The sequence below is a fragment of the Puma concolor genome, chromosome B4 (genome assembly GCF_028749965.1).
Source record: "Puma concolor isolate L17-30 chromosome B4, mPumCon1.1.hap2, whole genome shotgun sequence".
Lineage (NCBI taxonomy): Eukaryota > Metazoa > Chordata > Mammalia > Carnivora > Felidae > Puma > Puma concolor.
In genome coordinates, this window is record NC_141673.1 from 91,333,601 (window position 1) to 91,358,898 (window position 25,298).

At 35.2% G+C, this 25,298-nt stretch overlaps 1 protein-coding gene and 1 non-coding gene across 6 annotated transcripts in view; one reads left to right on the forward strand and one right to left on the reverse strand.

Annotated features, from left to right (window-relative positions):
* Positions 1-25,298, reverse strand: part of PIK3C2G (phosphatidylinositol-4-phosphate 3-kinase catalytic subunit type 2 gamma) — a 539,869-nt gene that overhangs the window by 99,545 nt on the left and 415,026 nt on the right. For all 5 annotated transcript variants that reach the window (XM_086713962.1, XM_086713961.1, XM_086713960.1 and 2 more), the window contains 4 exons: positions 22,820-22,912; positions 21,224-21,353; positions 16,070-16,206; positions 14,069-14,238 (listed from right to left, as the gene is read on the reverse strand). In XM_086713962.1, coding sequence (XP_086570088.1) covers positions 14,069-14,238; positions 16,070-16,206; positions 21,224-21,353; positions 22,820-22,912 — 530 coding nt within the window. The remainder of the gene's footprint in view (positions 1-14,068; positions 14,239-16,069; positions 16,207-21,223; positions 21,354-22,819; positions 22,913-25,298) is intronic.
* Positions 18,680-18,785, forward strand: LOC112868075 (U6 spliceosomal RNA). The gene has a single exon (XR_003224253.2). It is a non-coding gene; the product is annotated as a U6 spliceosomal RNA (small nuclear RNA).

The window sequence follows — 25,298 nt, forward strand, 5'->3', positions numbered from 1 at the left end:
CTGTAATGAGGGACATCAATCGTTGTCTCTCTGATATCGAGACCATTGAATAAGAAATTGGTATTGGCGGAAGGGAAGACACATAGATCATTTGAATAGGAAACATAACAGAAAGAAACTTACACAAATATGCCCAACTGATTTTTGATGAAGGTTCAAAAGCAATCCAATAGAGAAAAGATACAGGCTTTTGATCCCATGATACTGGAGCAAATGGACATTCATAAGCAAAAATAGAAATGTAGACCTAAACCTCATTCCTAATATAAAAGTTAACTTTAAATGGATTACAGACTTAAATATAAAATGCAAAACTACAAAACTTTTAGAAAAAGACATAGAAGAAAATCTTTGAGACCTAGTACTATGCAGAGAGGTTTTTAAGAAAATAAAAAGACAATTTATAGACTGGGAGACAACATTTGCAAACCACATAGCCAGCAGTAGACTTGTATCTGTAATCTACACAGAGTTCTCAAAATTTAACTGTAAAAGAAAAACAATACAATTAGAAAATGGGCAAAAGACAGACAATAGAAGATGATATGCAGATGGTAAATTAGCACATGAAGGAAAGTTCAACATCATTAGATATTAGGTGAATGCAAATTAAAACCACAATGAAATATCACTGCATACCTATCAGAATGGCTAAAATAAAAAGTTAATGACAATTAACTTGCCAAATGTTGGCAAGGAAATGGAGAAACTGGATCACTCATACATTGATGGTGGAGATGGAAAATGGTACAGCTACTCTGGAAGACCACTTGGCAGTTTCTTAAACAACAAGAACAACATCATGCAACTACCATACAACCCAGCAATTATACTTTTGAAAATTTGTCTCAGAGAAATGGATATCTATATTCACACAGAAGCCTGTACACAACTGTGAAGAGCAACTTTACTTGTAATACGTAGAAATTGGACATAATCCAGATGTCCTTCAGTGGGTGAATAATTAAACAAACTGTAGTTTATCCATACTATGGACTATTATTTGTCAATAATAAGAACAAATTATTGATATACAGAACAGCTTGGGTGACTCTCCAGTGAAAAAAGCCAACCCCAAAAGGTTACAGACTGTATGATTACATTTATATAATATTCTTGAAATGACAAAATGATAGAAATGGAGAATAAAATTAATGGAGGGAGACAAGGGTGAGAGGAAAGTGGATATGACCATAAAAGGGCAACAAAGGATACTAGATGTCTTGAAACTCTTTTTCATCTGAACTATATCAATATCAACATCCTGGTTATGATATTGTACTATGATTTTATAAGTTGTTACTGTTGGGGAAACTGGCAAAGGGTACATGGGATTTCTTTGTATTATTTCTTACAACTGCACGTGAATCTACAATTATCTCAAAGTAAAATGTTTAATTACAATTTGTATGAGTCATCTGGCTATTGATATTGATTGGTAGGAGCCTTGGGTGTGGCTGATACCAGTTTGGTGGAGACTGTAGAGGGAGAATAGAAGAGGGAAAAGAATGAGTTTTGTGGAATTCAACATTTAGTGGCATAGTAAAAGAGAACCTCTTGCACTGGATACTGAGAGGGGAAGAAAAACCAGACAGTGAGGATCTATTCCCGAGGGTAAGCTGAAAGTTATTTTGAGGAAGGAGAAGTCAACACCATTGAAATCTGCTGATCAATCAGGTAAAATGAGGAATAAATACTGTTCAATTAAACACTATGCAGGTCATTGTGAGTCTTATGTAATAAAGAAGAAAGTCAGTTTGAGGTGGTTATGGAATGAAAGGTATGGAAAAGATGTCAAGAATTTAGACAACTCCTTCAGGAAGTTTGTGATGGGCAAAGTGGCATGGAAACTGGGCATTTGAGGCAAGGTCACTTAAACTTTGAAGAGACAAGGATATTCAAAAGGATTATTTAAGAGGGAGAGGATAAATATGTAAGACAAAATGAATTATTGATAGCATAATGTTTGTTAGAAGGTGGGAGGGAAATGGCTGCAAAGCACAGATGGAGGGATTGGCTTTAGAAGGGAAAAACAAATCTAGTATAACAAGAAGGAAGAAGTTTATGCAACTGAGATGTAATTAGGTTGTTAGTTTTGAATTGAGTAGAAAAGCAGTCTCTGTTACTGTTTCTATTGTCTCAATAAAATAGGAGTTCTGGCCCTCTATCTAAAGTAGGGAGTAGGGAATAAGGGTTAGGAGAGATCTGAGGTTTATTCTGCAAGAATAAAGTACAAATCAATGTGGAGCAGGAAATAGTTATATGGCTACAGAGTGTTGTTGGATTTCTGGGGTGTGAGGACAGCGTATTTGAAAATGAAGACACCCTGGGAAGGAGGTTGAGCTCCTGAGGTTGACTCAGTAGGTTGAGCATCTGGCTCTTGGTTTCAGCTCAGGACACGATCTCAGTTCAAACCCCTCATCAGTCTCTGTGCTGATGGTATGGAGCCTGCTTGGAATTCTCTCTCTCTCTCTCTCTCTCTCTCTCTCTCTCTCTCTGTTCCTCTCCCCACTCATGCTCTTTCTCTTTTTCTCTCTCAAAAGAGATAAATAAAAACTTAAAAAAATTATTTTGAAAATGGAGACGTTTGCCCTGTAGTGTTGATGGTTTCTTACAGCGCTTGGCTACCGTGGTGTAGCACAGAGAAAGATGAGTGGGTTATGGCACATATTTATCATCTGCTTTCACACTTTTATTCACAATACTCTACTCTTAAATACAGGCTTTTTGCTCCTTTTTCCCCACTAATTTAAGTCTTACCCTTTCTTCAAAGTCCTGCTCATATTACACTTCCTCTTGAAATCTTCCCAATATCACTAGCCCTCACAATGGAGACTGATCTATTCTGAAATATATTTTTAAGGAAATGGACCACGCATCCTAATTGTAACGGATGCTTTCTGAAATAGCTGAAGTGTTATATCCTTAAAATGAGTGGCCATTTATTGTTTAATTTCTTAAATGTGTACGTACTTTAAAAAGAATGATGTTTGATTTTAAAGTATTAAACACAAACTATTTAAGGACACAGTAATTCACAGGAGCAACTTCCTCAAATGTGAATTACATACTCTAGATACTACCACTGGGCTTCATCCCAGCTGTTCAGGGTGGTCTTTGGCCATCCTAAGTTCCATAAAACAGTCCCTGGTGGGCTCTGAAATTAGAGTCACATTCCATAAACTTTAGACTTCTCTTAGCTATTCCTATTAGATAGTTTTTTTAAATGTAAGAGAAAAAAAAATTTTTAATGTAAGAAAAAGAAAAGAGAATGAACAATTGTGCCTGCCTTTTTACCCATAAGAGAGCACATTGCCCATAGATGGGAGAGTGGTGCTGCTACTTTAACACTTGGTCTTAGTTTGCGAGTGCCTCTCACAGTGCATTCATCTTGCAGTATATTTGATTGAAATTGTTAAAGATATGGATTTAATATATATCATGGTCATAAATACACAATAACTCTGTCATCTGTTACTAACTAAAGAAGCAGCCACCTGTCCCAATGCTGGACAGAAAACAGAGCATGCTGGGATTATTGCGAAATGGGATTATCAGTTGCCTACGTGGCATTTTCCCAAGGCTCCTACCACCTACTGTCTATGATTTTGGACAAGGTATAACAACTAAGACTTCCCTCTGTCTTAGTTCTTGACTTGTAAATTAGAGAAAATAACAGCAACTACTTCAAAGAGTTCCTGTGAGGATTAATTAGCTAATGCATGCCAAGTATTTATGAGGCTTTCAAGGGTAATTTTGACTATTTCCTTTAGAATCTGATTCCCCATACCAGATGATGCAGCATCACACTAAGGGTGCTTACTTTATGCCACTTCCAGTGATGATCCACAGCAATTTGAGAAGACGTATCTGTTTCAGTATTGGTAATATTGGATATGGAGAGTGAAATGGAAAGATAGAGAACTTTATGAAGGATTCATGACAGTAGAATCTGTCTGCTGGGCTCCGTGAACATATATATTTCTTCTTTTGTCGTATAGTTCCATCTAGTATTTACTTGAGCAACTGATAATGTCAATAAATGGACATTTATAAATTTCAGTCCCATACTTTAGATTCCAGTGTTTGAATATGTATTTGTACCCTGAATTGAAATGTGGGACTCAATAATGAGGTACATTTTATTATTGTTATTATTATTACTACTACTACTACTATGTTCATGATTTTCAGGTGGTTTTATCCCACATTAAAATATATTGTTTCAGAGATTTAAAAAGTTGCAGACTCCCATCATAGTGAATGGTGTCATTAGTACACAAATAAATAAATGCAGAGTACACTGGGGAATGTTTAAGCTTACCCTTTCCCTGATATCACAAATGACCTACATTTCCGAGAACACATTTTGCTGTCCAACAGAAAGAACACAAGTCTCTTGTCTAATATTATGAGTTAATTGAGAAGGCCAATTTGGAATCCCCACTGGATAGGATAGAACCTTGTATAATTAGACAACACAGGAAACCTCCTATATGCAATACAGAGGAAACATAAGGGTGTATATACTATTACAAAATGAATTTAACGCCCTTGAGATCTCCAAGCTCTCAGCAATTATTAACTGAAGGGACTCTCACCAATAATCTGTTCAGTATAAAATATGGGTTTTTTTTCCTCCTTGTCTAGCCTCTTGTAGATGCACTGTAGGGCCATAGTCAGATTCTGAGAAGTTCCTGATCTTAAACTGCTTAGTAACTTTAGATACTGACTCTGGAGTTCCTGTCAGGCTCAGATACACTATCTCTTATTTGAAAAGGGTAGTTAACATCCACCTCTTTAAAATGAGCAGTTCTAATTACTTAAATATGATATTTTGGGTGGGAGTTTATAGTAGGTCAGGATTTTGTGAGGAGAAGAAGAGACTGGTCAGCGTCTCTAAAATATAATATTCCCTCCCTTGAGTTTGAGTTCAAGAATAAGTGTACCGTTAGGCTTTGCGTGGAATTCCAGTGTATTCTTGGAACAGAAGTTAGTCTACATATGAGGAAAAGTTGACCATTGCCATAATGCTTGGTTGAAACTGGATTGTGGAATCACCTTTTAAATAGGCTTAGGTTAGAAAATCAAGTTGGATGTAAAAATCAAGAATAGTCCAAGTTACCTCTGGAAACATTTAAATCACCCATTAAGTTACCATATGCATGATCAACACTTATGAATCATGCTTGAAATAGATATTTTATCTCTAAGTTTAACACCATGCATGAGTTAAATTCTGCCAAAGGAGGAGGTACTGTTTCTTCAGTTGGACATCAGGTGAAGTTCTTTTAATAGGCTCATGTTTAGGAGACATTTGTAATCTTTATTTTTTTAAAAAATGTTTATTTATTTATTTTCACACACACACACACACACACACACACACACACACACACAGAATGAGCAGGGGAAGGGCAGAGGGAGAGAGAGAATCCCAAGCAGGTTCTACACTGTCAGCTCAGAGCCCAATGTGGGCCTTAATGTCACAAGTTGTGAGATCATGACCTGAGCCAAAATCAAGAGTCAGATGTCCAACCAACTAACCCACCCAGTGCCCCTGTAGCCTTTCTTTAAAAACTAGATTCATACTTAGTACTACAAAATGCTTATACTGACAGGCATGTTCAACTTAGACCTACTGAGGAGAGCATACATGTCTTCTGCATGCTTTGTTCACAGACCCACTGAATGCCAGAAGGCAGAATCCTCCCACCATTTAAATTGCACTCTCTCTCCCTTTTCTTCCCCCCTCATTTCCTTCCTTTTATTTTCCCTTTCTCATACTTCATCCTTTCTCAATCATCCCTCACTCTCTTCATCTGAAAACTTACATGTCTCTCTTTGAAGAAAATTCACGTTTTTTTTTTTTTTTTTTTTAATTAGAGGAACTGTTTTCCACTTATACTGGGAGGGAAGTAGATATAAAAAAAGTTACTCAGAAGAAATAAAGTGATAAAATATAGTGTAATGATATGGGGAGGTAGGAGAAGAAAGAGAAACAATAGTATGGAGATGAGAATGACAGAACAAACTTCTTTTCTGGAAATAAGTCTATGTGAGAGTGCTTTGAACATCCAAGCACTGTTCAAATGTTAGGTGTAGTTTGTTTAGGGCTGGCTTTGTGGCTGGAGAAAGCCTTTGTACCATTTTTTTCAGTTATTTTATTGTAGAATACATATTACATAAAGTTTACCATCTCAACAATTTTTAAATGTATAGTTCAGTAGTATTAAATATATTCATAATAGTGTGCAACCATCAAAAAAGCCATCCATCTCCACACTTATTTCATCTTTCTTTTTTTTTTTTGATGCTTATTTATTTTTTAGAGAGAGAAAGAAACAGAGACAGAGCATGAACTGGGGAGGGGCAGAGAGAGAGGGAGACACAGAACCCAAAGCAGGTTCCAGGCTCTGAGCTGTCAGCACAGAGCCCGACGTGAGGCTTGAACTCAGGAACCACAAGATCATGGCCTGAGCTGAAGCTGGGCACTTGACTCACTGAGCCACCCAGGCGCCCCTTCTTTCATCTTTTAAAACTGAAACTCTATTCCCATTAAACAATGACTTCCCATTCCCCCATCCTCCCAGATGCTGGTTACCACTATTTTGCTTTTTCTATGATTCTGATAACTCTAAGTGCCACACGTAACAATTTTGTCTTCAGAAAAATTGTACTTTCTCAGGTCAAGGGAGGTAAATTTTATGGCATTTTTGTAGTGATCCTTCAATCACCCAAGATTGAGCTTCTGCTAAGTGTCAGGAGATAGGTGTAGATGATTCAAAGATGTCCTGCAGGCATTCACAGTTGGAGAGGTATTGGCAAGTGTGCTTTTGTTAGATACTGAGGCCTGCTTTGAGTAAAAAGAATCACAATGTTTATTTAATAAACAAATGTGTGAATAACAGACCAATGAGACTCACCCAATTTCAGAGGACATTAAGACAGTAATTAAAGCATGTGGGAGATCATTAATGCCTATATAGCATTTGGATTACATGAATATTAAACCAGAATGATTGGAGTAAAACAAAAAATCTTTTAATCTGCTAAGGGAAAATTTTTTCAAAGATGGTTTTAAATTGACAATATTTAGAATATAAACATACACTACTCAAATTAGAAATTAAACATAAAAAAATTTTACATCAGGGGTGCCTGGATGGTTCAGTTGGCTAAATGTCTGACTCTTGATTTCAGCTCAAGTCATGATCTCACGGCGGTGAAATCAAGCCCCATGTGAGGATCTGTGCTCAGTGCAGATTCCTCAGTCACCTTTTATTTGTAGAGGGCTACACCTTTCCAATTGCTCTCCATCCTTCATTTCTTGTTTCCTCACAATAATCCCATGAGGTAGGTAGGATAAAGAATACTATTATTCCTACTTTACAAATGGTGAAAATGTAGATCCAGAGAGAGAGGTTACCTGACCCAGACCCATGTACTGTCAGGGGCAGAGATGTCACTTAGACTAGAGGGCCTTGCTGACAAGACTGCCCTGCTCCTTGTCACTTCCACCTGCCTGCCTTTGATCCATCAAGCTGACAGCTCCCCCCAAGCCCTCAAGTCCCAGATTCTCTCTCCCTCTTCTCCCCCTCTTATACACGCTCTCAATCTTTCTCTCAAAAAAGTTTTTTTTTTTTTAACAGTGGTAACTAACTATTGAAGATCATGTCAAGATGATTACAGATATAGGGAATGTTTATGACTAATATTGAGAGGAAAATTCTGAGATTAATTATATTTTGTGATTGATGATCTATTGGGACAAAACTTCAAAAGGGTATAAACCATGCTGTAATAAGACATATATAATATTTTGATTATCCTCATGTAAATATTTCAGTAGGAAAATAAAAGTATTTTATTTTGTTTGTATGCTGGGATGATTTTTCATCTGTTTTAAATGGATTTATGTCCTCTGGTATGCTGATATATATTTAATAACTAGCTAATTTATTTTAAGAGAAAAATAAAGCTCTCATTTATGACATTTGCCAATCGTCATGGTGTATACACTCTCACCATGGCTGATTTTAGGCTGCCAAAGTGATGTTTTTGAATATGGAGTTGAAAAGGAATACACAAAATAAGCTCTTGCCAGCTAGCATGAGCCCAGTCCAGCACACCTCTGTTTATGTATGAAATCATATCAGAAGTCAAGAATGATTTGGTGAAATACCTTACAACCTAATAAATCTGAAGAACAGTGCAAGGCAATCCAGTCTGTCAATCAACAAGCCTCAAAGTCAGAGAACTTAAAGGACTAATAGTTCAATTCATGAATTTTAAAGCGCATACTTTAAAAAAGTACCAAAATAAGATACATCATTTAAATATTTTTTTCTTTATTTAGAGAGAGAGTGAGCATCCACAAGTGAGAGAGGGGACACAGGGAGAGAGAGAGAATCTTAAGCAGGCTCCACGCTCAGGGCAGAGTCAGATTCAGGCTCAATCCCCCGACCCTGGGATCATGACCTAAGCCAAATCAGGAGTCTGACCCTTAAACAACTGAGCCACCTTTTAAATAATTTTAAACACAAAGAAACAATAATCACCTAGAGTTTCCGTTTCACTTCTTGTCACTTCATTTGGAATACTTGCATTACAGTTAATTACAACAAACATTTCTAGAGCTTTCACTGGATGCTAGGCATTCTTCCAAGCACTCTATATGTATCAGTTAATCTTCAAAAAAAATCTGTTTTATAAAAAAACTAAATTGGAGCACAGAGAAGCCATTTGTTCATGGTCACATCATTAGTACATTAATTAGCATGGGATTCAAAAAAAACTCATACAGTCTATCTCTGGACTACCTGACATTAACCACCACTCATACAGTCCCTAAAATTAAAGACTTCATGCAAGTCTTGCATTACTGAAGTGAAAGACCATACAGGTTATAAAATATAGTTTTCAAAAAAAAAGTATGAAATAATGAGTTAGAAGAGTAGTAAATATCACCAATAAAGGTCTTCCTTAGTTTCTCCTCCTCTGTAAAAGAGTCACTATCAAGAAATTATGGAGTTGAAATTTAGAGTTTGTTACAATAATATCTTTTATTTAATGAAAAAATTGCTATATAGAAATTGTTACAGGGGAACTTTGAAAAATTGTGGATGCATAACTTGTTAACCACTTTAATTTGAATTTTTGTGAGATAAAATAAATAAAGAAGATAATAATTAAGCAATATTTCAAAAGAAAAACCAATTGGCTTCAGAAAGTTGATGAAATTCTTCATTGTTTACATTGTGAGGATTAGCCAAATTTTCCCCAGAATCATTAAGGAATGCTAGGGCTGAATTGCCCTGTGATTTAATCCATTGGTGAATATCCTCTTTATCTAATCTAATAATTAAAACCAATAATGAAGGATTGTTTGTTTATACACAGGATGTGAAATCCTTCATATTTATAACTGAGATGTGAGTTCTTTTTTCTTTCTTCAAAGTTAGAAAGTCTACAGGAGCCTCTAATTTGGTCAAAGCATGGGCTTTCCGTATTTCTGGGATACTGAATTCAGAGGAATGGTTTAGAGACATCTGGGCAAGGACTCCAAATGTGAGTGTTGCTGGGCTGAGTCAATATAATCCAAGAATCAAGAGAGCCAATGTCTGTAGGCATTGTCTAAATAGGATTATATAGATGGTTAGTGGGAGATGTTTTGGAATGGTGATGTAAGCATGAATATAAAAGGGCAATGGCCCAGCAAGAAATCAGCTTCTTTTTCAAGATCCTGCTTGTAAAAAAAACATTGCCTCATTGCTCTTCTTAAGGAAACTAAAGATCAAGGGAAAGATATACTACATCTGGTTCTGCTCTGTTGGCCTGCTAACTTCTATTATTAAATTCTGTATCCTTGGCTAAAGGGTGTATCTACAACTTAGAGAGGGGGTTTTATGTGTGTATGTGATTTCTTTTGCCAACCTATTAACCACCCACAACTGGAAACTGTACTTCTTATATGCAGTTGAGCAATGGTTTAGGCAAATGTATTATTAAGTGAAATTAGTCTCTATGTGTTAGTAATCTTTTGTAAACCTAGAAAGTTATACAAATATTTTCATCTTCCATAGTGTTAAGGAGTAGACAATAGTAGAAACACATGTATCTGAGATACGTGTACTTTCTAGTCCCAGTGGGTGCAGCATTTTATGTTAAGGAGTATGATCCTGGGTTATTACTAGAGCATTATGGCCTTGCTAGACTGTGAGAGACTAGGATAGTCCTAGGGCATTATTTACATATGTGGCTTTGTACATTATGGGTGGGTTATTAATATGCCTAGTATGTGTTTAGAAGGAGCTAGGTGAAGCTAGTCTCTTTAAAGATCAGATCTATAATATAATAAATGTAGTATAAATAAGAACATGCATGTGTCCTAGGAGAATACAGAGGTTCAATTTATAAGAAGTCTATTGTCAACCTAGCAACCAATAAGAACAGCCAATGGTCCCAAGTTAGAAGAAGTTGGCCATCTTATGAAACAACACTCAAATGAACTTCAGAAACAGCTAAAAGACACTGGGAAGGAAACTATTAGAATGTAATTCAAAAGGTATAGTGAATAAAAATGAGTAGGAATAGTTCAGTTTACCTGTTAAACTCAGAGCAGAAGTATCAGTTTCAAGACAGAAATCCAAGGAGACATTGTTAATTAGCCTTACATAGCCACTGGTGGAGATAAAATCTTGCAAATAATAATCCAAATGGATCATAATACTTCAGTTGGCCTCCTTAGCTGGTGAACAATAATCAGTCATCTCAAGGGAAGACACTGCCAGCTTCATTTCATTCATCCAATCAATGATTATTGAATGATTGAGGGCTTCCAGATGAATGGTTTATTAACTGGTAAACAATATTGAGAACCTACTATGAGTGAGGTTATGTACTGTGCTGGACACATTTTCATGTACCTCAGATGTTACCTAAAAGAGTTAAAATTGCCAAAGAGAGGACCTGAATAGACATTTTTCCAAAGAAGATGTAAAGACAGCCAATAGATGAGATATATGTAAAGATGCTGAACATCATGAATCACCAGGGAAATTCAAATCAAAACCACAGTGAGATACCACCTTACACCTGTTAGAATGGCTAGTATCAAAAACACAAGAAATAACAAATGTTGGTAAGGATGTGGAGAAAACGAAACTCTTGGGGACTGTTGGTCAGAATATAAATTGGTGCAGCCACTATGGAAAGCAAAAAATTAAAAACAAAACACCATGCAATCTAGTAATTCCACAGCTGGGTACTTACATTAAGAAGATGAAAATATTAGTTTGAAAATATATATGTTTCTCTATGTTTATGTCCATTAATAGATGAATGGATAAAGATGTGGCATATACACACAATAGAATATTACTCAGCCATAAAAAAGAATGAAATCTTGTCATTCGTGACAACATGAATGGATCCAGAGGGTATTATAATGCTTAGTGAAATAAATCAGACAGAGAAAAACAAATACCATATGATTTCACTTATATGTGGAATCTGAAAAACAAACAAAACAAATAAATGAATAAAAAATCCAGAAACACATTCATAAATACCCAGAACTGGTAGTTGCCAGAAGGGAGGAAAGTAGGGAGTAGGAAAAAATAGATGAAAGGGATTAATAGGTACAAACTTCCAGTTATAAAATAAATAAGGCACAGGGATGAAATGTACAGCATAGGGAATATAGTTAATAATGTAATGACTGTGTGGTGACAGATGGTGACTACACTTGTGGTGAGCATTTTGTAATATATAGAATTGCTGAATCATATGTTGTACATCTGAAACTAGTATAATATCATATGTCAAAAAAATTGCCAAATCAGAAGCAGCAGTAGCTCTTGTAATATTAATAAACAAACAAATTGAGCTCCACCTTTTTTATAGACCCTGGTACATATCTCCATTATAGGACTTACTGTATTGTTTAATAACTTGTTATTTTTTATGACTTATTCAATTTTTTCTGTGAAACTGAAATATTTTTATTCCTTTTTTAACCACCCACGTGGTCAACACTATTGCTGGTTAAATAAATGAGTAAGCGTTAGCCCAAATATCCAGTGGACAATACAGCAAAATAAATAAATAAAGATGTCAGAATTGAAATCTAATCTTTAAATTTCTAGGAAAGAATGGATTGTAGGGAAAAAGTATTATATGGGTAAATTATGTTCATGCTTATGTACATTAATTAGCTTTTGTCTTTCATAAACTAGGTATCTTGCTTCTATGCTGTTCTGATAGTCCGTACATCTCTCTATTTCTGCCCTTATCATATTTTATAATGATTATTTATGTTTTTGTCTTCTAGTATTCTAAGAAAGAGCAAACCCCATTGAGGTGGTAAATGTGTACTATCCACCTTTGTATCCTCAAGATTTATCACAGTGCTTGGCACACAGATTATCCTCAGTAGATTTTTAAGGAATGAATGCAGATGTGGTGAATTTTCTTGAGGTAGTCATAATAGAAGGCAATGCATTGAAAATAACAACATGTGAAATGATTCCATTTGTATGCTTCCACAAAATAGGAGATACCATATTATGTAGTTTATATTGGCATTTTAATACCAGATAACTGCCATCTAGTGAGAGTTCATCATGTTATATTATAGAAGACATTATTATTCCTTCGACTGAGTAGATACTTTTAGCTAAAAGTGAGTGATTACTCTTCAGAATGATTTGGTCCCATTTCTACTTTAAGTTATTGTATCTTTTTAAAGCAAGGGACTTTAGTCTTAAACTTTGGGTTTCCTTGTCCCAGTTCAAATAAAATAAAACAAAAACTTATTCATCCACCAGTCTTTTTGGTTTCAGTAAATGATATAATTATTTGTTAAGATTAAAGATCCAGGCATTATCCAGGCAAAATAGAATGTTTTCTTTTCTATTTCTACTTGCTAAGCCCCTCCCCCAGCCATTAGTCACTGCCAGTGTCCAATCAATTAGCAGGTCTTATGGCTCTGACCCCAAATTATATTCTGAATCTCAGTTTTTACCACTTCTTTTCCATTAAGGCCTTGCCCTAATCATTGTAGTAGACTCCTAACTGTTCTTACTACTTCACAGGAGAGAAGAACACGTTTTGAAATCCACTAAAATCCATCAATGGCTTGCCCCAAGCCCAAAATAAAAACCAACCTTCATACCATGTCCTCAGTGCCCTACTTGGTCTGGCCTCCTCAAGCTCTTCACCTTTACATCTTACTGCCTGCCCCCTTCCAGGTCCCAGGCCTTCCAGGTCCCAGGCCTTCTTATCACTGGATCATACTAGGCTTATTTTCATGCTCATGACTGTTACTTCTGTTGTTCTCTTTTCTTAGAAATCTCTTCTCATGGATTTCCACAAGGTAGATAATTAATTACACAGTGGTCTCTCATCTCTTTCTAGAGGCCTCTTTAAAATGGCATCCCTGCTCCAGTCACTCTCTATATAATTTCTTTGCTTCAGTTTCTTATTAAGAAATTAAATTCTTCATTTACTCATATTATTTCTTTACATGCTAACTTGTTTAATGCGTATCATTCCTCCTAGAAAGATTATCAGGTTTGTGTCTTCCTTGTTTGCTGTTACATCCTCAGAGCCTTGATCAGTTGTTGCTCACTGGGTATTTTTGAAATGACTTAAGATTATTTCAGTGTAGGAAATGTGTTAGTTTTGTGATATGTAGACCAGGGATGGTGATTGCTATGGGCAATATACTGGATGTATTGAGACCACGAATTCATGCCCCATTGTCCATTCAAGGTTTATAAGAAAACAAGAATATTATATTTCAGACAATTCAGACTGGAGCAGGATTAGTTTCTCATGGGAGGAGTCCACTAACAATTTGAGGAAACCTAATTTGTTCCATTAAAAATATATTGAAGAAAATATTTCCTTCAATCATATTAGATATATAAACATGTTTATGTTATCTGGGGGGATTTGAGAGCCGGGGGAACAAGCCATCTGCTGGGTTTCTATGCCATTAAATGTCCTATATCACTCTGGGACATTGCTTAATTACTGTAATAGACATTATTTGCACACTGACCTTTTTATCCCTCCAAATGTTTGTGCATGACCTAGGAATTTTCCAAAGTCAATATGAAACATGTGGCCTGACTTTGTCAGCATGATATTGTCGTTATGTCGGTCACAGACTCCCAAGATGAACGTTACCACACACCAGCCGGCACAGGAATAGAAAAAGTTCCTCAAGGCCTAATTGGTTGAAAAGAAATAACACAAAGATAACACACAGATAAAATAAGCAAATGCATTAGCGTCAGAGATAATGGTAAAAAGTAGTATAAAAAGCAAAATTACATAATCGAGACCCACTTCTACGTCTCAGTTGAGAGAAGATTATGATTAAATGACTGGTTCTTGATATGCTATAGAAGAACATGAAGCAATTTCTTCTGTGGCTAATAAATGTTTTCATTTAAATTGGGCAAAATATCTCTTTCATTCAGTTGGATCTAATTTTCATAGCTTATTGAAGAGGATTCCTGGTGTATTTTTTTGATGTCCCAAATATACAATATTGAATGATTTTTTTTCAAGGTAAAAGAAGAAGGAAAAATATGGCTCAATATTTCCTATCCCCAGAGAAACTTAAAATGTCAATTTTGAATATTTGAATTTGTAACACAGAAAAAACCGTATTGAGATATAGGTAATATCTTATGTTTATCCTTACAAATATGTCATCCAGCTAATGTCCAAAAGTGTCTTGGTACAGTATACATCAGTGAATGTCAGTGTGGGTGGAAGCAGGTTATCACTAAGTCAATTGTGGCTTCTGTTTCTTTAATAAACAGAGGTTTCTTGCCAAAATACTCTTTGTTTTCAAATGGTCTCCTGAGTACACATTATTTTCATCAGTGATGCAACCAGGACTGTAACCATGGTGGAGCTGTGAGTGATTGGTTGGGCCATGGTAATGGGTCTCCTGGAACGGGGTGGCTGACATGCTGGAGTGGAAATCTATGTCACTGGATTACCTGTCTTAGTTCCAGATATCCCAAGTGCCTGAACAAGTCACTTAATTTGTCTCATTATATATGTTTCACTTACAAAGTGAAGATAATAAAAGATGCCCTTATGTGTAGCTGTGAAGAGCAAATATATGCGTAAACACCTCAAACGATATAACCCCAGGGATTTGTGCAAAACTCAAGTTCTAATTTCGTGAATGATTACAAAATAGATTTCAAGGTAATGCTATCTCATCTTTGTTATTTGAACTCCAAAACCCCATATTTTGCTCCACTTCAATCTCATAGAAATCTGAAATCGATGAACTCTTGGGTCTCTCTATCATGGCCTGTGTTAACTAGGGTGACCAATCATTCCAGTTTGTTCAGGACTGAGGAGTTGCCTAGAATGAAGAAATTTCAGTGCTCAGGACAGTTTTGAGAAAACTCAGTGCTAGCCCTTATTGTATCTTTGTGTGAACTGGCATAAAGATGTTCCTCCCTCCAGGTAGACCCAGCAGGACCAGTTCATGCTTTGGCAAGTGGAATAAAGCCTGGATTTAAGCAGCTCCTTCCTTAGCTGGGAGCCCTGGTAGATGGCAGAACCTGCACAACTATACACCACAGGCCAGATGCCAGTGTGAAGGGAAGTGAGAAAAAATGTTTTCAGTCAAATATAACAGTACATTTTGTAAAGTTCTCAGATATTTATGCATTTTACAAGCATTGGAAGAATAAGGCATGAAAAAGTAGGCAGAAGAAATGCATTGCAAAGGAAGGAGAGGGATTTATAGAAACTGGAGATTGTATACAGATAGGCAGAGATAACTTGAAAGAAGTAGTTTCAAGGAGCAACATCTCAAGAGAGATGGCTGTAAGAAACAAAACCAAATACAGAAATTTTATCTAGTTAATATACCATTTAAACTGGATCATTATTACTAAGCTGATGACTGAATGGATTAGAACTCAAGATGTCCTTAATTTACTTTTTCATGAAACACAATAGTTAATGATCCAGAGCATATTCTTCTTTAAGTACATTATTTAAAATTAGCTACAGCAGGACAAACCTTTTCATAATCTGCCTTTAGATGGTTGTGCTGACTGAACCATTTTTTGATTGTGTTTTCTTTCAATGGTCCTATCAGTCCAGAATGGCGATGGATCTTTGCTAGGGTGATGGCATCGGGCACCATCTGCACCAATCCTGGTTGATAAAAAAGAGATGATATAAATAATTTCTTCTTCACAAGATGAGGAATACATAGGAAACACATCTTGACCTATGTGGCAACAATCCTTCTCAGCACTACTTCGCTTATCCTTTTCTTTGTAAACCTTCTTTTCTGAAGAAGACTTATCTGGATGAAGACTTCCTTCTAATTTTTCTGAAGTCCTGGGGAGCACTTATTGTGTTTGGAACTATCAGAAGAAGCTTCACTATTTTTTTTTTTGAACTACAGTAGAGAGCCAATCTAGACGGTCTCACAGAACTCTCAGTCAATAAGGTAGTCAGTTAATTACTGTATGACTTGTGCATTCATTTACAGTTGAAGAGAGGACATTCAAACTTGTATAACAAGTGTATTTATGATAGAAGAGAACCAAATACAATATCCATAACAAATATTTAAAATATATTATAAAAATCAAGGTTCAGGTTAATGAAAGCTTCATAGTTAAATGTCCCATTTCTAGGAGTGAACAGAATAATTGCAGTAAACATGTGGAGAGCCATCTGCTCCTATCTTCTCAGCCAACATTAAAGACAAACTATGCTAATAATTTTTTAAAGGGGAGCATATATTGATTGAACTTCATTAGGACCTTTGCCCCACTGGCCATGTATCCATTAAGGCTTTTTTCACTGTGTTCCTAAGGTTATTAAAATGTAAATATTTTCAAATCTTCTGATTTTTATTCTGTACAGAATAGCAATTTAGACCCAGTATTTAATAAAACTGTCCAGACTAATGTCCACAAAACAACCTGTAATATACTGTTCTATAAATAAAATCACTGAAAGAAATTAAAGTCTAGTATTTTTGATTTCCACAATCTTGAAAATTGCAGGAGTTGAAAACTCAAATGTCCAAAGAGACCAAGGACACAAATGAAACTGAAAAGAGAGATGTTTGAATTTATGAAACTATTTCATAATCTATCTTCAAACATTCAGATTAAACAACAATTAATCAAATCACAGTGTTGGTAATGAAACACTTCTCTGTGCTGGAGTTGGCCAGCAGTAGCTGGTTGCAGCCTTAATTTCTCTTAATATTTAATAGTCCAGTTGTGACTCTTAGACATCTACATTGCTGGATCAGAAAGAAACTTAAACATGGGGAGTGGGAATGGAATATTGAATGCTGCAGAAATAAGCTATTAAGCATATCTGAAGGAAAGAAGGAAGGAAGGAAGGAGGGAAGGAAGGAAGGAAGGGGAGAAAGAGAGGGAGAGGAAGGAAAGAATGGAGGGAGGAAAGGAGGGGGGAAGGAGGGAGGAAGGAAGGACATAACTGAATACTCTAGAAGTAAATCTTGGGCTTATCCTTAATATCATAGTACTTCTCCTTTCTCCCCAATAGTATTTGGCTCTCATGCAGGTTTTCTCATGTGTATTAAGTAAGATAGAAAATGTAAGGCTTTACATTTTGTATTAATGTAATAATTTTAGAAAGAGGTGATTCCTCTTTCTAATACTAAACATTTCCTTCCTCAAATTTCCAGTTCCTCCACTTAATACACCTAAAGGGAAATCACCTTCTATCTGGTTCCTTACTGCTTCATTGCCTCACATTTGACCATGTCCAAAATAAAGACTTAGATTATTACACCATTTACATACTGTGCTGTAGCAATGTCAGTTACTTTCCAGACCACATTTGTCTTTAGGGAATTAATCTTTGCTAAATCCCAAGCCATTTATCATAAGACTTACATTGCTGACTACCCTGAAAACCTTGCACCTAATTTTTAACAATCATGGTGGCCAAATTTTGTCTATTAATTAAAACCATAAATTACATTTTATACATTTTAAGATAGTATGTATCATACACCTTTTAAATACTATCAAATATGTGCACATTGAGTAATATGTATAGTTCTATTCTTATAGTCCTTGAATGTAGAGATTCTCCAATTTTAGTGTATATCTATATCTATATCTATATATCTATATATATCTATATATCTATATATATATCTATATATCTATATATATCTATATATATCTATATATATATCTATATCTATATATATCTATATATATCTATATCTATATCTATCTATCTATATATCATTTGGGGGTCTTGTTAAAAGGTAGGCTCTAATTCTTTAGGGTAGGAGTGAGGTCTGAGATTCTGCATTTCTGACAAGTTCCCAGGTGATGCTAATGCTGCTGATTCCCCGGGTCACATTTTAAATAGTAAGTTTCTTGGAGACAGAACTTTTCAAGGTGGTGTCATATAAGGCAGTGGCTCTCAAACTGGGGTGCATAAAAAATAATAGAGCAGCTTTTTACAGTCACAAAGTCTTGAGAACCCCCTCCTCTCTTCAATGCCTATGTAGAGAATGTGATTTAGTACCTGGTTGGGTCTAGTTATCTCTACTCCTCCATTTCCCCTAAGTAACTTTTACGCCCATCAAATTTGGAGAGCCAACAATAAAATAAATCCTGTGCTCCCTTCAGCAGCACATGTAGTAAAATTGGAACAATACAGAGAAGATCAGCACGACCCCTGCGCAAGGATGACACGCAAATTCATGAAGCTTCCACATTTTTCTGCCATTTGCACCAACATGGATGGAACTAGAGGGTATTATGCTAAGTGAAATAAGTCAGTCAGAGAAAGACAGACACCATATGTTTTCATTCATATGTGGATCTTGAGAAACTTAACAGAAGACCATGGGGGAAGGGAAGGGGAAAAAAAGTTACAAACAGAGAGGCAGGGAGGCAAACCATAAGAGACTCTTAAAAACTGAGAATAAACTGAGGGTTGATGGGGGGGTGGGAGGGAGGGGAAAGTGGGTGATGGGCATTGAGGAGGGCACTTGTTGGGATGAGCACTGGGTGTTGTTTGGAAGCCAGTTTGACAATATATTTTTTAAAAAGATAAATAACTAAATAAATAAAATAAATCCTAAAGAATTTTTTGTCTTGATAGGCTCTCTTAAATCTCCTGGACATCATGTACAAAATAGTCGTGTGAATTATAATCAACAATCATGTTGATAAAGTCATGCAAACTTCTGGCCTGGAATATACTCTCCTTAAGGGCAGCAACTCTGTTTAGCTCATTTTAGTATACTTTACCTTACTCTGTGATATTTTTTCAAAATAATAGATATTCAATAACCCTTGGAAGCATAATAAAAATGGAACCTGAGCTCCTAAAAATGACATTTGCCTTAAAGATCTCTATTTTTCTTGAAGAAGTATTTTGCCAGTATAATGCCCTCTCAAATCTTACAACTATAGAAGATTGTTGATAGACACGAGAGAATAATAGCTTGTTTGTTTTACAACATCTGCAACTGTGGACAAGTCTACATTCATATTTAATGAGCCTTTTTATTAACTTTAAAAGATTTAGCCTCTGTTATATTCTATAGTTATAAACAAAGAAATGAGTAGATGGAATTGAAGAATTCCACAGAGGGGGCATCTGGGTGGCTCAGTCAGTTAAGTGCCCAACTCTTGGTTTCAGCCCAGGTCATGATCTCACAGTTAGATCTCACAGTTTGAGTCTCAGTGTCAGGCTTCCTACTGACTCCACAGAGCCTGCTTGAGATTCTCTCTCCCTGCCTCTCTCTCTGCCCCTCCCTTGCTTGCACACGTGCACTCTCCCTCTCTCTAAATAAATAAACTTAAACAAATCTTAAAAAAAAAAAAAAAAAAGAATTCCACTGAAGTCAGTGATGTATTCAATTTCTGAAGAAAAGGTGATCCTTATGACATCAAAAAGTTCAGCTTGGTTCATCTAGCTTTATTCTTACTCTTTCAATACATTAGAATTTGAAAAAGTTCAGTTACCCATGTAAAAAAAGGGAGAGTAAAACTCAAGGAATAACAATCTCAGAGCAGCGATGATAAAGACTCTTAGGAAATAGAGCTTTAGAAAGGGTAAAGGGGTAGACACTTGTCCTGAAAGCAAAAGCCCTATTATCAGAATCAAAATAATTGGGTAGTGTAACTTGTAACAGAGTTATCCTGAAGGATCAGGTTGCAAGTTAAACTAAAGTGGAGGTGCTTCCGTACTTAGTTTCTAAAGTCTCAAGTCATGGTTGTCTGGGGTACTGAGCCTAGTGGTGGAACCTCAGGAACTGGGGGAATCAGACAGTGATAGTTTTCTGTTAGGTTTAAATTGTAGCTCTTTCTTAATAAAACAAAACAAAACAATACAAAAACCCACAACAGACCAAAAGAAACAAACTACGTGGTTCTAGGTTCTGTCTCTGGTTCTATGATTTTTTTTTATCCCTTTGTTTATGTAAATGTATCTGCTATAATTTCTACCAATTAATTTAATGAAATTCTAAGTAGTGATGACCACATTTTAAAAAGATTATAAGGTATCTTAGGAATTATTTCTTCAATTTAGCACTATTGTAATTAAGTACAACTTTTACCTGTGATGTTTTGCTAATAATTGGGTGGACCATTGACATTATTTTCATTGAAAATGTGTATAAATGTAATTATATTTCTATATTTTATATTACATTTCTATAATAATATATTGGAATGTTCAAAGTTTGCATATTTGGTCATCTTTGACTATTGATATTATGATTTACTCAAACATCTTTTAGAAATTAAATGCAGATATATAAGGTATTTAGAATGTTCAGAACTCCTTTAAGCATTTGCGACTTTGTGAATTTTGTGTTAATAGGCAGCAATTGAATTTTTTTGAACAAGTAGGTTTTTCTATTATTATCTTTAAGAGAAAAAAAACACACAAAAGATACAGGAAAAGATACCACAGTTAACATCTGGAATGTGAAAATCTTAATTACTATCATCAAAGACATTACATTCCATGTAAACTATTTTGAAAATAATTCTTTTTAAGAAAGAAGAATGACTTTGTATATAGTTCTTTTGATTTTAAAATTTATAGTGTAAAATGAAGGCTGTGAAAGTTTGGTGTCATGCTACCAGTGAATGTTTGAGATAAATAATGTAAGTCAAATCACTTTCTAATCTATACTGACCTTGACCTTTTCCTGTGGATAGACATCTATAAATGATCATTTGCATATCCAAGCCCTCCTGCAGCCAAATATTGTCCATCACTTGAATAATCTGCAGAACAAGCATATCCTGACGGAGATCATCGCCAGCCTGTTAAAAACAAAATTATAGACTGGATTTCTCCTTGAATTCCATTAAAGGCCTTCAAATATGGTATATGTCATTTCTTTCCTCAAATAAATTTCTAGCCAGACTTAGGATGGTTTCAATTGTTTTATTAGTACTAAGAACATCTTGTGTTTCTGAGAGAAGATCAAAGAAAATAAGAACTTTCCTTTAAATGATTACAGAAGCTTCAGCCATCAAGTTAGAAGTTGCTTGGAATGCTGTTCCTGATAATAATCTTTCAATTTATCATCCACGTGCAATGTCTTAGACTTAAAGTCTAGAGAAGAGAGACTCAATGAATGTTTATTGAAATTTCAAACCAAATTTCAAACTCAACGAAGAGAGATTTCTTTCGAACTGAAACACTATTTCGTATGCCATAAATGTATATACTGATATACAGTTAGAATACCAAGAGCTTCTTGACTAGGAGTATAAATAGCACACACAGGATTCATTAGACTTTAAGTCATTGACTTCTCATATTATGAAGGTGGTTAAAAAGTTTGCAGAGTAAACAGCCTTTGATAATAAGAAGAAATGATTAAGAGATGATTTTCTAGCATAAGTGAAGGAAATGGAATATGTCCAAAGGGGAAGGAGGATAGTTTTATGCTTTTAAACTAACAGGTTTGGATTTGAAAATGCTTTCTAAATAATATGCAGAAAAATATTCCAAGATGAAATTTTGTTATTTTTTTTCTTCACCAAAAATGCAGTGTCATGTGACCATTAATGCTTGAGGTGACACAGATCAAAGCCAAAGTAGGGTGTGCTAAAAATTACCCTCAAAAATAGTCAAAATCCACCAAATAATTCACTCTGAGAGCTGGTTGTCTGGTTTGGCTGAATAATTGATTAAATTAAGTGAATGAATGTAAATTCTTACTGTTCCACTACAGTTTCTTCTTCAGTCCCTCTTTCCTACCTGTCTTTAATTCTGTTACTACCTTTTACTCTTTTCTCATGGGATTCACGATAAAGACTGATTTGGCCCATATTTATTTAAAAAGAAGAAAATAACTCAAATTATTAAAATAAGCAAGTTCTTGCAGGTAAGAATTTTATGTTAAATTAACATATCATTTGAGTTTCAGCTAATATTGATTCTAATTTAGTATATAAACCAAAAGAAAACTCTTCCACTAAGGGCTAACCAAACATTCCACATTCTGTGCTACTCAAAAGTGATTGTATAATTTTATTCATTGAAACATCTCCTCTTAAGTTTTGCACTGAAGGTTCACTAGCTTGAGACAATAACGATTTATTTATTATCAATCAAAGTTTGACATGTACTATAATTCTGTAAAAATGCAGAATAAAAATAACTGGAATCCTCTGTGTTGTTGCCAGTGGAAAATAGCTATAATCATTTCTTTTTGTGAGAAATAAATCAATAATTCTACCTGTGAAATCAATTTGATGTTTCAGGAGGGCTACTGTACCTTAAAAATGACGCTGATGTTTTTGCCCATTGGGTTAGCATTGATGAAAGTAATCTTCAGTGGCAAAGCATTAGATGTGAAATATGAACATGCCTATGGAAAGAGAAGGAAAAAAATGCTTAGAAAAATAAAGGAACAAGAACACTTTCGATGAAATCACAGGCCTCTTGGATAATTTGTTATAGAAGCAAATATAACACATATGAATAATTTTTACACTTTGGAACAAAGAAACATATTTATTAACAATAACAACAAAACAACTTTAGTCTACTAACCAAAACCTTTACTTAGAAATTGAAAATTCAGCTTCTTGGCGGGCTGTAAGTCTTCAACTACATTTTTTTCTCACTGAACAGTGGTGATATGTTGGGAGGTTAAATAAACTAAGTAGTATGTAGATATTGTGTTTATGCTAGTTGGTTAATATCTAAAAGATAAAATTGTTATTAAAAAATCTATTTCCATTTAATTATTTCTTCCCTGCAGCATACTTTAAGGAGATATGGATATAGAGTTAAGAAAATCCTGGTGCAGTAACTCTGGAAAACAGTATGGAGGTTCCTCAAAAAATTAAAAATCAAATTACCCTATGACCCTAGCACTACTAGGAATTTATCCAAAGGATACAGGAGTGCTGATTCATAGAGGCACATGTACCCCAATGTTTATAGCAGTGCTATCTACAATAGCAAAATTATGAAAAGAGCTCCAATGTCCATCAACTGATGAATGGATAAAGAAGATGTGGTATATATTATATATTTATATTTATATACACAATGGAATACTACTTGGCAATGAAAAAGAATGAAATTTTGCCATTTGCAACAACATGGATGGAACTGGAGTGTATTGTGCTAAGTGAAATAAGTCAGTCAGAGAATGATATCATATGATTTCGCTCATATGTGGAATTTGTGAAACTTAACAGAAGACCGTAGGAGAATGGAAGGAAAAATAAGATACAAACAGAGAGGGAGGTAAATCATAAGAGACTCTTAAATACAGAGAACAAACTGAGGGTTGATGGGGTTAGGGGGTTATGGGTGGGGAAAATGGGTGATGGGCATTGAGGAGGGCACTTATTGGGAGAACTGGAAGTTGTATGTAAGTGATGAATCACGGGAATCTACTTCTGAAATCAAGACTACACTGTACATTAGCTAACTTAACAATAAATAAATAAAATTAAAAGAAAAAAAGAAAGAAAGACTTGGGGCACCTGGGTGGCTCAGTTGGTTAAGTGTCTGACTTTGGCTCAGGTCATGATCTCGCGATTAGTGAGTACGAGCCCTGCATTGGGCTCTGTGCTGACAGCTCAGAGTCTGAAGCCTGCTTCAGATTCTGTCTGTCTGTCTGTCTGTCTCTCTCTCTCTTTGTCCCTCCCCACTCATGCTCTGCCTCTCTCTCTCTCTCAAAAATAAATAAACATTAAAAAATGTTTAAAAAAAAAAAAGATCTGAATTCAAATTTGAACTCTGTAACTAATTACCTGCAAGATCTTGGGTAAGTTACTGAAATGTTTGTATCCCACTGAAAAATGGGGATAATAACCCCTATCACAAACATATTTGTAATAGACATATGGACTAATGGATGTAAAAGAGCTTCTACAGTGCCTGACACTAATTGAGTACTTAAAAAAAATAATGCATTCCCTTTCTCTTTTTTGTTAATGAACATTTTCTTACCTTCACAAATAACAGTACAACATATTTCATTTCAATTTCATTTCATCTTTTCATTTCTTTCAATTACACTTTGCATTTCCACTTTCAGCTTATGATATTGACTACTTTCCATTATACTTTCCTTGTTGCTTATTTTCCTTTATGTTCTTACAATTGTTTGAGTGTCAAAGGCTATATGTCTTTAGGCTATTAGAGACTTCATGTTGACAGTGAAGAGTTAAATCAATACTAAATAAAGGAAAAGACTGTGATGGTTTCAATTTATCAACTTAGTAAAATACGACATCAATACATGTTGAAAGATCAGCTTGAATATCATTATTTTTGAGAAGTCTGAAATCGGTAGAGGTAGAGAGGAAAGGATATATTTTTTTAACTTAACCTATCAATAGAAATCTAACCTAATCCCTAAGCAAACCGAAACTCTTGCTTACTGAATCAATTTGAGGTTTATAGTAAATAGGTGAGGCTGCTTATTAAGTAATGAATTCTTGCTTCAAGAATCAGTCAATCAAGGAACATATGACCTTCTGTCATGGTATTGAATTAGGAAATCCTGTATTAGACCAGAAATGAGTCTAGATTAGTGGTTTTCAAACTGTGCTCATCCAATTCTTGAGGGTCTTTTTGAGACATCCAAGTCCAGGGAAGAGAAAAAGGGCAAAGGGAGGCTGAAGGCAAGGCTTAATTACATCACTCAAAGCTATTTTGCTTTAATTATTTTATAGTTTGGTTTTCACATGCAGAATATTTTTTGAGAGTCATGGGAAAAATATTTTATATTT